This window comes from Ornithodoros turicata, chromosome 4 (genome assembly GCF_037126465.1).
Source record: "Ornithodoros turicata isolate Travis chromosome 4, ASM3712646v1, whole genome shotgun sequence".
NCBI lineage: Eukaryota > Metazoa > Arthropoda > Arachnida > Ixodida > Argasidae > Ornithodoros > Ornithodoros turicata.
In genome coordinates this window covers 28,937,992-28,951,148 of record NC_088204.1, presented here as the reverse complement: position 1 = coordinate 28,951,148, position 13,157 = coordinate 28,937,992, and the positions used below count along the sequence as shown (strand labels likewise).

Below are 13,157 nucleotides of genomic sequence, written 5' to 3'. Positions count from 1 at the left end.
TGCAGAAGGACCTTGGGTTGAATAATCCCCTTGCTCTCGAAATGGGGACACTGAGACATGTACTTCCGCCAGCGGAGAATGTAGCCCGTGCATTGACTGTGGGGTCTCCGATAATGTGGCACATAATCGGATACGCAGAAGCTAAGTCACGTGTTTTCTTTCCCCGAGTATTTAATGCCTTTTTTTTAATGCACTCCTTCTCAATGTGCGTCGTCAGCGACACTTCATTTGGAAACATGATCAGTGTGCAACGGGGAGTGTAATGGAAGCGCGCGTAGTACATTCTTAGTCGAAACTGTAATGCGGCCACGCGCACAGATGGCTGCGACTTCTGATATGTGATTGTGAGTGGGGTTGTTCTGCGACTTTTAACTTGTCTCTGAAGGTTAACATAGTTGTTTGGGACAACCATGTGGGCACTTCTTAGAATGTGCGTTTTTCGCCCGAGAACTGGAAGAAAATGTACGAGAGTTGCCGCGGTCCAAAGTCACTTATGAAAGTCGCCTGCTCACGCAGGTGCACTGGCGCGCGCAAAGGCAAAAGACTTCTGTATGCTATCACGGACTTTCCCGCGAGGTGACGTAGCAGTTCGGGTTGTTGCCAACACAGATCGCGGCATGCTCTGCAATCTTTATCAATTTAATTCGGTTATTTAATAACCGTGACGTGCTTTGTCGTGTAAATTTGCGGTATTCCATTTTCAACAATGGACAATCGAATGATACACTTTATGAGAGGGGCAGGGGGTACGAGACCGTCCCTTTAAAAGGAGACTTCGCAAGGATTCGAAAAAAATTGGGTGAGCATCATACCGAACACGGACCACCACCTGGATACCGAATACAACATTCGCGTTCATTTTGCGCGAGTAATTAATTCGTAGATCATCACAACAACAAACCGAAACCGAAATGCAAAGAGGAGAAAAACAGAGCTCCATACTACGGTGGCTCGTCCGGAGAAGGATTCCGTACGTCACGTCACCCAGCATTGTCGTCTGCTTCCAAGCCTGCATTCGTTCTCCCTTGCCGAATGACGTCAGCAGTGTGTTTCTCTCAGCGCCCTCTCGCTTCACAGTGGCGAAGCCCTCGCTTCGTCATAATTCGTTTGAGTAAAATCTGCGCAGTTTTGGACCGAGAGTTTTTTTCTTACACATGTTCCTGAAATCCCAAATATTACGTATATACCGCAACTTTTGTGGTGATTTTGTTGCGGAGTCCCACTTTGAGGCTGTTGTAGGAGCCACTTTCCTGAATGTTACTTTTGATGGCAGATTCATGTCATATTTTCTTTATATGCTCTTCTCAAGTTACATGCTAACTCGTTGCAATCCTGGCAGTTACTCCTGGATGTTTCTGGCAAGGCAACACCGAAGCGGCCTCCGGTTTACGGCCTGTGCTTCTGCGCAGCTGGGCTATTTCTGTTACGCCTTCGGCTTGATCCGCTGGAAGCACATTTTTTATGGCAGCAACGCCAGTCTCTGAAGCAAGGCGAAATTATTGTAGTAAGTAAAGTAGTTATTTAGTTATTGTGTATAATAGTAATAATTTTATGCTTTTTAGGTGCCCAAAAATAATCACTATAGAACCTTCTTAAAGTGTATGAGGCGGTTGTCAGTGCAATACACATAGGTCAGCGCTGTACAACGAAGAGGCCATTGAGGTAGGTGTGATGCCGGGACGACACAGTAGCTACAGTAATGCAAATGTCCTCACACACTCTGTGTAAGCGCACTCCGTGCACTTCTGTCGCCGAGGGTGACGCGAAACTTTGCGCGGGGTGTCTTCCGGGAGTTAATCCGATTAGGGCCTTCCCATGGTCACAGCCGAAGAACATAGTGGACAGCGGCGCCAGTCGGGCTGTTTCGGCAATGTTCACAAAAGGCACAATGAATTAGCCTTGAGGTGTGTGCGTAACACACTAGACAACGACACTTTCCTCAGTGCGATTTCCGCCATCCGAGGTCATGGGGCCGTAGGAAAGGAAATGTTTTAAAGAATGCTGGAAGTCACTGCGTCTCTCCTGACATAATGAGTACAGTAAATATGCTTGTTTATAATCACCCTGAACCGATGTACCTCTTACAAAGATGTAAAAGCATTCTGTTCTTCACGGGTTCCCAGCACTTGCAATGCATGTGTGACATCCCGCTAAAAATGTGAGCACATCTGGTTGCTCCTCGATCTACATTCAGCGATTACAACACTGTTATGAACATAAACGCTCAGAACGGCTTCAAACGATAGCAATTACTTTTCATGTGAAGACAGAAGTCGAAAGTCTCTTTGGCAAACTCGAGTTTGCAAGACGCGGGACAAGGTGCCACCACTTGAGTGCGCTCCACGTATAGGGCCGGGAAAAAATTCACAGTGCGCCTACCGATCAAGTCCGAATTCTGATTTTTCTTCCGTGTATAGTCTGAGGGACTACCTACGACATATAAGAATTTCGTGGCAAGTTTTTGGCGTTTTTTTTCAGATACAGGCTTCCGAAACTCGTAATTTTTCGGACGTATGGTGCAACTTAAAGAGGTATCACTTACGTTTCTGAGAGAGTAGAGTAACAAATTATATATAATTCGATAGCTTTTTGTTTTCTTTAACTTGTTTTTTTTTTCAACTTTTATGTTTTTTTGCAGACAAACAAAAACCTACACAGCATTGCCAACGGAGAGGAGCCTATTGTGCCCTAAGTGGTCTAAAGCCAGATCAAGAAATTACTACAATGCGACAATAAATAGCCTTGCAGGGAACGCTCAAACCTGCGCACGACGACATCGTCTTATGAGAGGCAGTTTTTTCCTCCTCTCCTATTTCCCGAACCGCGAAGTGCAGAGAATTCCGAAAGCGTTTATCTCTCCTAACTCATCGATGGCTCCAACATATATTTTTTTTCCCGTTCATTCGAGACATCAAGTGTACCGGATTGTTCAATTTGAGATGGAACATATGAGATCACATTTGAACGGAAGAGGAAGATGCAGTGTCAACAGCGTCTGTGAAGAAGTGAAAGAACCTTCGTTGTAGTGGTAAACGACAGCTAGCCGCGTTACCTGAAGCGATTTGGTTGTTTACCTGAAGCAATTACACGTTGGACTTGTTCGAAAATCATGGGTATGTCGTGTCTCATAGCCGTATTTCCCGTAAAGCGAAGTATCCTTCCAGTATTCCAGTGGGCCGTAGTTCGTTACCGGGACCACTCGTTTTTAAAAATTTGCGAAAGCGTTTGAAAGGTAAATATTGCACAGAAGTGAAAGACGTTCATATACTGAATCTAAAAATGTAAGAATTATAAAATTCTGTGGGCTAGAAGTTTTTTTATAGGCATTTCAACAACCCCATCTGATTCACTTTTAGCACAAGAGATGCTAAGCCTAACGGATTCGAAACTTGCACGAGAATTGGGCTCAATCGCCCCACTTTAGAGAGGTTAGGTTAAGTTAGGTTCTACAGATTGGGGGGAGATCTTGGGGGGCGCCCCCCCCTCCCCACCTCAGGCACGCAGTAGGCGGTGGGGGCGTCGAGACTGTGCCTCGGGTTAGGTCAGAAGGTCTTCAGCCAAGATGGCGGAGCGCCATTAAGAAACTGGCGATAAAATTTAATTTTTATACGTTTCACGCAATATACGAGGGTCATTCCTGTTTAATTTCGTTCCTAATTTGCTCCTGCTTCAGGTAAAAACATATCATTTACCTAGATGGGTAGAAATCCAGCGAACCGGTAGAGATGTAGGAAGGGAGTTGCCTCAGGACAGAAGCCGAGGCAACTCCCTTCCTATATCATTTACCTAGTTATTTTCTTTGGTTACAAAAACTCAGTGGTCCCGGTAACGAACTACATCCTTGCAGTGCCAGTATTCCATTTCACATAGCACATAACTAAACCTCTAGCACTGTTTTTTTTTCTTTCTTTTTTTTTACAGCGGAAAGCTCGGAAGTTTCGGGTAAGTATGTGGTTGAGCAGCACTCCATCCTAAGGCGCACGCTATGGATACAGTCTAAAATTCGATGGGGTGCAGTAGTTGCCCTGACGGCTCTATGTATTTGAAAAATTAACGTGTCCAAAGGCGCAAGAACGCACGGAACTGAGGGTATACCATATACCGAATGTAAAAGTGTGAGAATTAGAGCGTGGATATGAGAAGAAAGAAATTATCTGGAATATACCATAGCATTGTGACTCAAAGATTTTTTTTTTTTTTCGAAATAACAAAGGCTAATGTCAGCAAACGGCCACATGTAGGAATATGTTATGAATTATTGTTGCGAATAAACCGAAATGAGGAATATTTACGAGCATTTTGTATAGCTTAAAACGGAGATAACATATATCGTGCTGTGCGGACGCGTGCTAAAACTACTCTGTTTGCCGACACGGGGGCTCAGACAAATGCCGGCACCGCGTAGAAGGTGGCCTCCACAAGGGCAAAAATAGTGGGATGACGCCGAAACAAATCATGTAAAAATAAAACGTTCAAAAATAAATCTCTCAAATATCAAATTTGCAAAATAAACTCTTCAATATAAATCATGAGAAAATCCACGCTGTCGAAATAAACTCCGAAAAATAAACTTTGACGAATAAACGCTTCGAAATAGATCTTTTAACATCCATCGTCCCTGATTGGTGGACAGCCGACGGCTCTATGTCCGCCGCGGAAAATAGTACCCTCCTCGCGCTTGGGGCTAGCCAGGGCTATAACTGAACGAGGATTTCGGTACACCGGAAGTAGGTTGTCTGTCTGCATGTGATCCGTGACAAGTTTTGCCAACTTAGTAGGGGGGTGGGAGGCTGATATCATTCGCGTGTTCTGTATTCATACGCGCATCGTCGTCATCACTTTTAAGCTGGATATTTCGAAATCCTAAGTTGTTATGTATGATAGCAATACAAACATGAGTAAGAAACATCATAATAGCATGTTTCGCCGAAAAGAACATCGTGTCGCCCATACGGCTATCACTACTCTGATACGGAGCATTACCTTCCTAAGCCTAACCATGATTTATTTTAACAGCGTTTATTTTGAGGGCGTGCATTTTTAAACGGTTTATTTCAGAAAATGGATTTCAAAGGGTGGAATTTTAAGCGTGGATTTTTTAATGTTTTATTTTAAAAGATTCATTTCGGTGTACAGCCAAAATAGTCACAGAACCTAGACGAACCTTACCCAAGCACACTTTACCTAACCTTTACCTTTACCTATCCTGACCGAAGCAGACAAAAACCACCACCTCACCAGTGCTCCCTGGAGCAGTTTTGTTGCAATAGTACAGCTATTCTGCGGTTTACAACATTTTATATGAGCTTGAATAACATCGTCTGCACTTCTACAGCAGGCATATATTGCAGCGCAGCAGACATATCCTGCTGCGCATCAGGATCTAGTATCTATATATATATACTAGAAAAAAAAATAGCCGGAGCTCTTTGGCTGCACGCATAGCATATGTTTGTAAGTCAAACGTCACCATGCCAGTACTGGACAGCTGTTTCGGCCTTCATGGGCCTCATGGTTAGGTTAACTTTAACCTACAATCAAAGTGTAGCTGGCATCGGATCCATTCTGAAACGCTTTCTCAATATTCTGCACGTATCCGAACATCTTCGTCAAGTCTTCCCAGAGGATCCCAATATTGTTTATAGACGACCGCGAAACTTACGGGACGTACTGGTGAACTTAAAAGTCACGAGGGAACAAAAAGAATTCCTTGGCTGCAGGCCTTGCAAAAAAAACCCGCTGAAAATTTGTCTGCTCATGTTGTCAGCACGGGACGTTACCAGCACTACCACGAACTCCAAATTCCATATCAATGGCACTTTTGACTGCGGGACTCAAAACATAATACACCTTCTACATTGCACCATATGCCAAGCGCAGTACATTGGGCAAACCTGCACATCATCCAGAATTCGCTTCGACAACCACAAGTCCCACACCGAAACAAAACCGGAGCTTCCGCTATCTAGGCCATGGCCCTTCCAGAACATGCAATCGAGAAACTCTCTATAGCCATATTACAATCCGGATTCAAGAGTGATCAAGGGATCGTGAAATGAAGGAATCATTTTCAATACATCAATTCAATCCGGCCCTAAACGAACACCGGGGGTCGCTGTCTTCTGTGAAAAACATGAAGAAATTATAAAGCCTACAACACAACAAGAAGCTATACATCCGTTTACGCGACGCAAACGAGCCATTTCCACACAAATGCTTCTGATAGGGAAAGTCCCCCTCCCCCCGAAACCCCCACCCACGTGGGGAACACACTCGACAGGACCCCGCACACAGAATTTACGACCTCCCTTCGGCGACCTCAACGTACTGCGATTTCCGTTCCCCCACCGCTGTCGAAGCACACGAAAGTGAGTGTTTTCTGCTGGACCAACTGATTATATCTTTTCACTTGAAAAAGGACGGTCGACCGTTCGAAACGTCGTGTCTATGTAATTTCAAAATGAATTAAACGTAGTCATCTAAAAATATATTCCTTTGATGGGGCTCTGTGCGAACTTATTTCTTCTGCATATATATATAGAGAGAGAGAGAGAGGGAAAAAAATAAGCAAGAGCTCTTTGGCTGCACGTATAGCATATGTTTGTAACTCAAACGTCGCCATGCCAGTGCTGAACTGCTGTTTCGGACTTCTTGGGGCCAAGAAGGCCGAAACAGCTGTCCAGTACTGGCATGACGACGCTGTATATATATATATATATATATATATATATAGATACTCATTGAACGATGCGACAGCACCAGAGGACACGTGTTTCGCCGTGTTTGCGGCTCGTCGGCCCTGGGTAGCTGCGCATCGTTCGGGATTGGCAAACCAGGGGTCACTCAGCGAGCGATATACACCTGGGAGGGTGACTGAGCACTCCTCAATGCCACAGTGCAAGCCAGTGAATTAATTCACTGGCTTGCACTGTGAGCACTCTGAGCACTCCTCAATGCCACAGTGCAAGCCAGTGAATTAATTCACTGGCTTGCACTGTGGCATTGAGGAGTGCTCAGTCACCCTCCCAGGTGTATATCGCTCGCTGAGTGACCCCTGGTTTGCCAATCCCGAACGATGCGCAGCTACCCAGGGCCGACGAGCCGCAAACACGGCGAAACACGTGTCCTCTGGTGCTGTCGCATCGTTCAATGAGTATCTGTTTCTCTACGTGCAGCCATAGAAGCCATTTTAATCTGTAAGTTTGAATTTCAAACACGTCTAGCATCATTTACTTATTATTTTTTTAATGGCTTTCCCCCCCTCTTTATATATATATATATACAGAAGAAATAAGTATAGATATATATATATATATAGATATATGTATAGATGTATGTATATAGGTATATGTAGATATATAAATATATATACAGCTGAGACCGACATGTGAGGTAAGTATGCTGTTCAGGAACATTTCCTCGTAAGATAAGCGTTGAATGTGCTGTTTTGTGCACTGCAAAAAGAGATGGGGTTCGGTTCCGTAGACGGGCTCTAGTATTGCGCTACTCTGTCACCGCCTGACTTCAGGTGCACCCACATTGCTATCTCAATGCTTTTCTCGTGTTCCAGACCGTAGGAGTGAGTCTTACAAGAGTGAAGATACGGGCACTCCTCGAGACAAGAGGATGTAAGCATGCTGTAATAGCGTTTATACTGATAACGATGGGGCTTGTTGAGAAGGGAGTGATTGCTGCAAGAGGGCACGCGGAGACTAAACGTGTTTTTTTTTTTCTGCTTCTTTCTCTATCGGAGCGTGGACTACTTCTTTGGGGGTTGTGGGGGTCAGGGTTGTACCACCTACGATACGGAATCTTCGGCGGATGACTCACGCGAATAGCAACGACAGCGCCTGGGGTGCTGAGTGGATCCTCGCTATAACAACCGTTGCTGCCGGGACGATGCTTCGCTGTGGTCCGTGTGGATCGAACGCTTCGAGGACTACAGGTACGCGTCTGAGCTCAACGAACGCAGCGACGAAGCCCAAATCTGCACGCTCTTATATGCCATGGGGAGAGAAGCCAGGAAGATTTTCAACACCTTCGAACTGGGTGAAGACAGCAAGAACGACTACGGCAGCGTGAAGAGGAAGTTCGACGAACACTTCCTCGGGGCTTCGAAGAACCTCGTTTATGAAAGCGTATGCTTCCACTCAAGGGTTTTAGGAAGTAAGCGAATCTGTGGATCCGTTCGCCACCGCATTGCCAACCTTGACGCAAAAGTGCGACTTGCGTTGCGACCGTTTCATCCTTGTCTTCCAAGACGGTTTCTCCGACAACCGTGCGCGTCAGAGAGAGGCGGTGCTTCGCGAACAGCTGGGGCTTCGCCAGTGTGGTACTGCTCCGCCGGGTGAAAGCAACAGCAACAAGCCTGCCCCTCCCAAATATTCCAAGGGCCCTCAGCACAGCCAACGGAATTACGCATACTGTGTCAGTCCGCCACACAAGAGGACTGTCTGTCTGACAAGGAACTCCAAATGTTTTGTGTGCAACGAGAGCGGACACTTGGCTCGCTTATGCAAAGCAGCGTAGACCAGAAGCAAATCGATGAATGGCCTAACACGGGAGAGTGATGCTGCGTTCCTGGGAGCACTGTCAGTTCCAAGGGAAGCTCTCTGGAGTTACGTCATCACCGCCACCAACGGAATAGCATTCACAGCTAAAGTCGATACTGGAGCAGAAGCTACCGTACTCCCAGTTACCTTCACCGGCATTGTGAAGAAGCTACTAAATTCGGATGAGCTGAAAGGGCCATGCGATAAACAGCGCAACTTGATCGGCAAGTTCACTGCGAAGTCCGCTGGAAGGACAAGAACTGCCGAGATCAATGCTATGTTGTAAATCCACTACAGGTAGCGCTACTTGGAACACCTGTCATTGAACGTCTTGGACGAGAAAAGTTCCTCGCCTACTTGCACAGACACACGGATGTACGGGAACAGTTTCCTGAACATTTCCAAGGACTAGAAACGCTCTCCGGAGGATATACGGTTCGTCTCGGAAAAGACTCTCAGCTTTACTGTATCCTATTCCAATGCGGAAAGGAGTAAGGGATCTGCAATGGATGGAAGAGGCTGGGATAATTTGTCCAGTACATGTCCCGACTTCGTGGTGTGCTAGGACAGTAGGATAGTAGTACTGAAATCGTCTGGAGATACAAGGATCTGCGTGACAGACACATTCTCCCAAGCGTAGAAGAAACTTTGGGTCTGTTAGGCGAGGCGACTGTTTTTTCAAAGCTTGGCGCCAACTCTCGCTTTCACCAGATGAAGCTACCCCGAAGCTGCCAAGAGCCTACGACTTTTGTTACGCTGTTTGGACGGTATTGTTTCACGAGGTTACCTTTCGAGGTCACGTCGTCTCCGTCACCGTTGGCGCGTCACCAGATTTGTGCTCTTACAGAAATGCAGTCTGTACGAGTCAGAAGGACGTGGGAAAAGGAAAAGACTTTTTCACCCTTGAGCCAAGTTTGAGGCTACCCCAATGCTCAAGAACACAAAATCGATAAAGAAAATCGAGAAAGAAGCTTATATCCTACGTACACACCCCTAAGGAATGCACAGGAATGTGTTTGTTTGTTTGTTTGTTTTCTGTTTTTGTTTTTTCTTCAAATTCTAAGAGATCCTACCCTTGCGGCTTGTAAAGCTGGAATTGGTCACCTTTATTTTCCCCATATACCATGCAAAGTGCCGGCCCTGCATTGTATTAGAGGAAAGCGGCCTGTGATATCTACTGTGATATTGCTGTGTAATAAATTATTCTGCCCTTGGGTATGTACTGCTTGCTTGTGGCATGAAGCAAGGTGCTTTGTCGTAAATTAATATTTTTTTCATATCGTTTGTTGATCCTTAACCGACTAGAGACGTTTTCAAATTGCATTACCGCTTACTGTAAAACAAGCTATTGAGACTTACAAAATGGGACTTCACATACCGGTGTCTAGCTCGTGCATCTGTTGAAATATTGGTTTGAGCATACCTTTAACCTAGGTGCATGCAGTCTTTCAGAATGCACCGTCTGCATTGTCCCTTGAATTTCTAATTGAGTAGTAGCCGCGTATGCAAAGTGGCGTCGAACGGAAGCAAATCGGTGAATACCCTAGCACGAGAGCCCACGCCGTGTCGCGTATTCTAGGCAGCAAAATTTTACAAAACAGTGGTTCTTATTAAGTGTCACATTTCAACTAACTAGGGAGACCAGTAATATTGTGTTTCGCACGGTGCAAAATCTTTCAATATCTTGAACGACTGTTGACTCCTCCCCGTCCATTTCAAGTACTGTAGCACACAAACGGATGTGTGTTTTGACCTGCATGTTGTTCTTCATTCCCACCCATGAACCCCTGCACCCGTTCGTTATCGAAACCGCTCGAATAAAGGGAAAAAAAAAGAGAGAATCGGTTCGAATCGTCAGAGTTGCCTTCCGGAGCTGAACCGGAATTGAATCCTTATCGTCGAGCCTGAACCCGATCCGAACCGATGAACGTTTCGCTGCGACTCCTGCATGGTTAGAACCTTTCGTGTTCCACAGAGCGTAGGCTATCTGCTGGTGTGCGTATTGCGTGTGTGCCGAAAACGCCTGCACATTCCGTGTATAGCTTTAGACCTGGTTGTACACAGTATCCATGGCTGCAGATTTTCGAATTGCTTGGAATTGAGATCTCTATATCAGGTAACGACGTTTACTGCTCAGATTAGAAAAGGAAACTTTGTGCAAAGTTTTACCACCGCAACGGGCATCTCAGAAGCTTCAGCGGCAACTGTTTTTCCCCGTTACGAAATTTTGCTTTATTTTGCGCTCGTCGTGCATTTGCCATAATAAAACTGTCTCTATGTACTTTACAGTTTGTTCGGAGCGGCGCTGCTTTTAATACTGCTCCTCATTTTACTCGGTGAGTTCATGCGCTGTTCTGCAGAGGAGTGTGCCTTAATATAACGTCCTACCTACAAAACACACGAACAAATGCGTAAGCCACGATGTCCCAGCGTTCAAAATTCACAATACCAATGTGCCAATTGCGCAATTACTTTCACACGATATGTTGACGCAGTAGTTAAAACAAGAGCTGCCAGGCTTACCCTGTTAATTGCTGTTGTTAACCAACAATAGGGTACCGCCCCTGGCTGTGAAACTCCCCATTCATCATCTCGAAATAGGGTTTTCTCTTTTTTTTTTTTTCGTTTTTGTGGTGCCTGACTTGCTGCTACAGAGGAACAGCTCTCATTCCTAAAAAGGGATGCTATTGCACTGAGTGGTCATTATCACCCCTAATTTCGGAAAAGCGCGAGGACGTCCGCCACGTTTTGAAATTCACATAACTACATAAGTGCCCCACAAAGGCGTACTCCCCCTGTTTTGAGAGTAACTGTTTGAGAGACACAACAATATCATTCGGAATGGTGGCTAGACAAGAGAGCGTTATGTGCAAAAATTCCGCTTTAACTGTAGTGTACCGCTGTAGCGCACTTCCTTCTGTCTCTTCAGGGGCTTTCGTACACGGTGGATCTACACATGAAGGGCCTCGTGGTAAGTTTACGGATGGACTGCTAAGGATGATGATCCGTACCACCGTGACGCGATGGTTCGGATCACGGCATCGGCAATGCGGAATCTCAGTACGTCAGAAGCTGTTTACAATAACATTTTCGAAAACACCGTAAAACAATCACCCTCTTTCTCTGGAGCGAATGACGTCACATTGCTAAGCTTGCACTTCATAATTTCCTGTATCTTACGGTAGAATTCTGCGAACGTACTGAAACTCGCTGTTATTACGGCGCTTATGTTGCTTTTTGTTTGTTTTGCGCCTTCTGTATGAATGGTGACGGTATACAGCTCCGGTCAACCTCAACACTGAAAAAAAAAAAAAAAAAAGAAAGAAAGTCGGTCGGATTTCCCAGCGCGTTAACAGCCACCCTTGGGGAACCGGAGATATACGTTAAGTGAACAAAATACAAGTGAACAAAAAGTAACCACAGTAAGCCTGGCTAGCCGGAATGAGGTCATAGCTGCGCCGCAAAAATAGCCAAAGTGAACCCTGGTGACAACTCTTCGCGAGTCTGCCCTAAAGCAGGATATGCTAGGATTATGACGTCACACACATGCCCGTGTGGCCTTGTCGTCTCCTACGCATGAGAGCTGAGCCTCTTTTTCTTGGTTATAACAGTGTTTGGAAAGCATTTCGTCTAGAGTTAGCATAGGAAAATTTTCTAGTGTTGTCTCTGTGACCCACTGGAAGATTACCGTCAACATAGATGATTAAATCAGAAACGTAGAGCACTTTTGTGCACAGCGTACTCATGTTTGCACTAACTAGCGCGTGTTTGTTATTAAACCGGAATCGCAAGTATTTTGCAGTAGTGTAGGCGAAGTCATACATCACGTGGTTCTTATTCACTGGCTATAATTATTATTTGGGAGGTCCTCGATATTCCCGGTTTCGAAATTCTTGATGTCAGAGAAACTCACAGCCTCGAAATAAATATAATGTTCGATTGCTCCGTAATATGACATTCCTTGTCTAAAAAGCGGATATCGCTAGTTAACCGCTTAGCCCCACGAGTTTCCGATATCTGCCGAAGTAGTTCTAGCGAAAAAGTCACATTTTAACGGCCGTTATGCTTATCAGGGTGGACGTGCCGACACAGCATGTTCGTTAGTTTATTCTCAGATTAGGTTGGGCGTATGTATTTTTGTCCAAGGTTGTCTGAGTTCGCTGTTGGCAATTTCCCGCGTGTGACTGCGTTTCCGGCCGCCGGTATTATGGCGGTTTATGGAGGAGCTAATAAGACTATACATATATTTTCATTCGGAGTACCAAAAAACATTTATGGCCTGCAGTTTATTTTATTACGAAGATGTCGACCACAGACTTTTCTAACGAAAGAAAATGGCCAGGTGAACAGTTATAGGACTATCGCAGAATTCTTACAACCGGTTACAAAATGAACGTCATATCCTAGGCAAAAATCTTGAGTGGGACCATTTCAAACTGGACAGGTTGCACTTTGAAATGTGTGACCGTTTAGTGAAAGTGAAACCATTTTCATAATGGTCGTACTGGAGTTGAACCAGTGGAATTGGTCCCGTCTGCTAAGTGGTCCCGGACACTACCACTTAGCAGCAGGGACCATTGAACGCATGACCGAAAATAATGCGTA

The 13,157-nt window shown here is 45.2% G+C and overlaps 1 protein-coding gene across 2 annotated transcripts in view; it reads left to right on the top strand.

The window, feature by feature from the left end:
* Positions 1-2,911: 2,911 nt before the first annotated feature.
* Positions 2,912-13,157, top strand: part of LOC135392889 (uncharacterized) — a 96,989-nt gene continuing 86,743 nt past the window's right edge. For both annotated transcript variants that reach the window (XM_064623557.1, XM_064623558.1), the window contains exons 1-5: positions 2,912-3,113; positions 3,922-3,942; positions 7,571-7,628; positions 10,842-10,888; positions 11,482-11,523. In XM_064623557.1, coding sequence (XP_064479627.1) covers positions 3,110-3,113; positions 3,922-3,942; positions 7,571-7,628; positions 10,842-10,888; positions 11,482-11,523 — 172 coding nt within the window. In that variant the 5' untranslated portion in view covers positions 2,912-3,109. The remainder of the gene's footprint in view (positions 3,114-3,921; positions 3,943-7,570; positions 7,629-10,841; positions 10,889-11,481; positions 11,524-13,157) is intronic.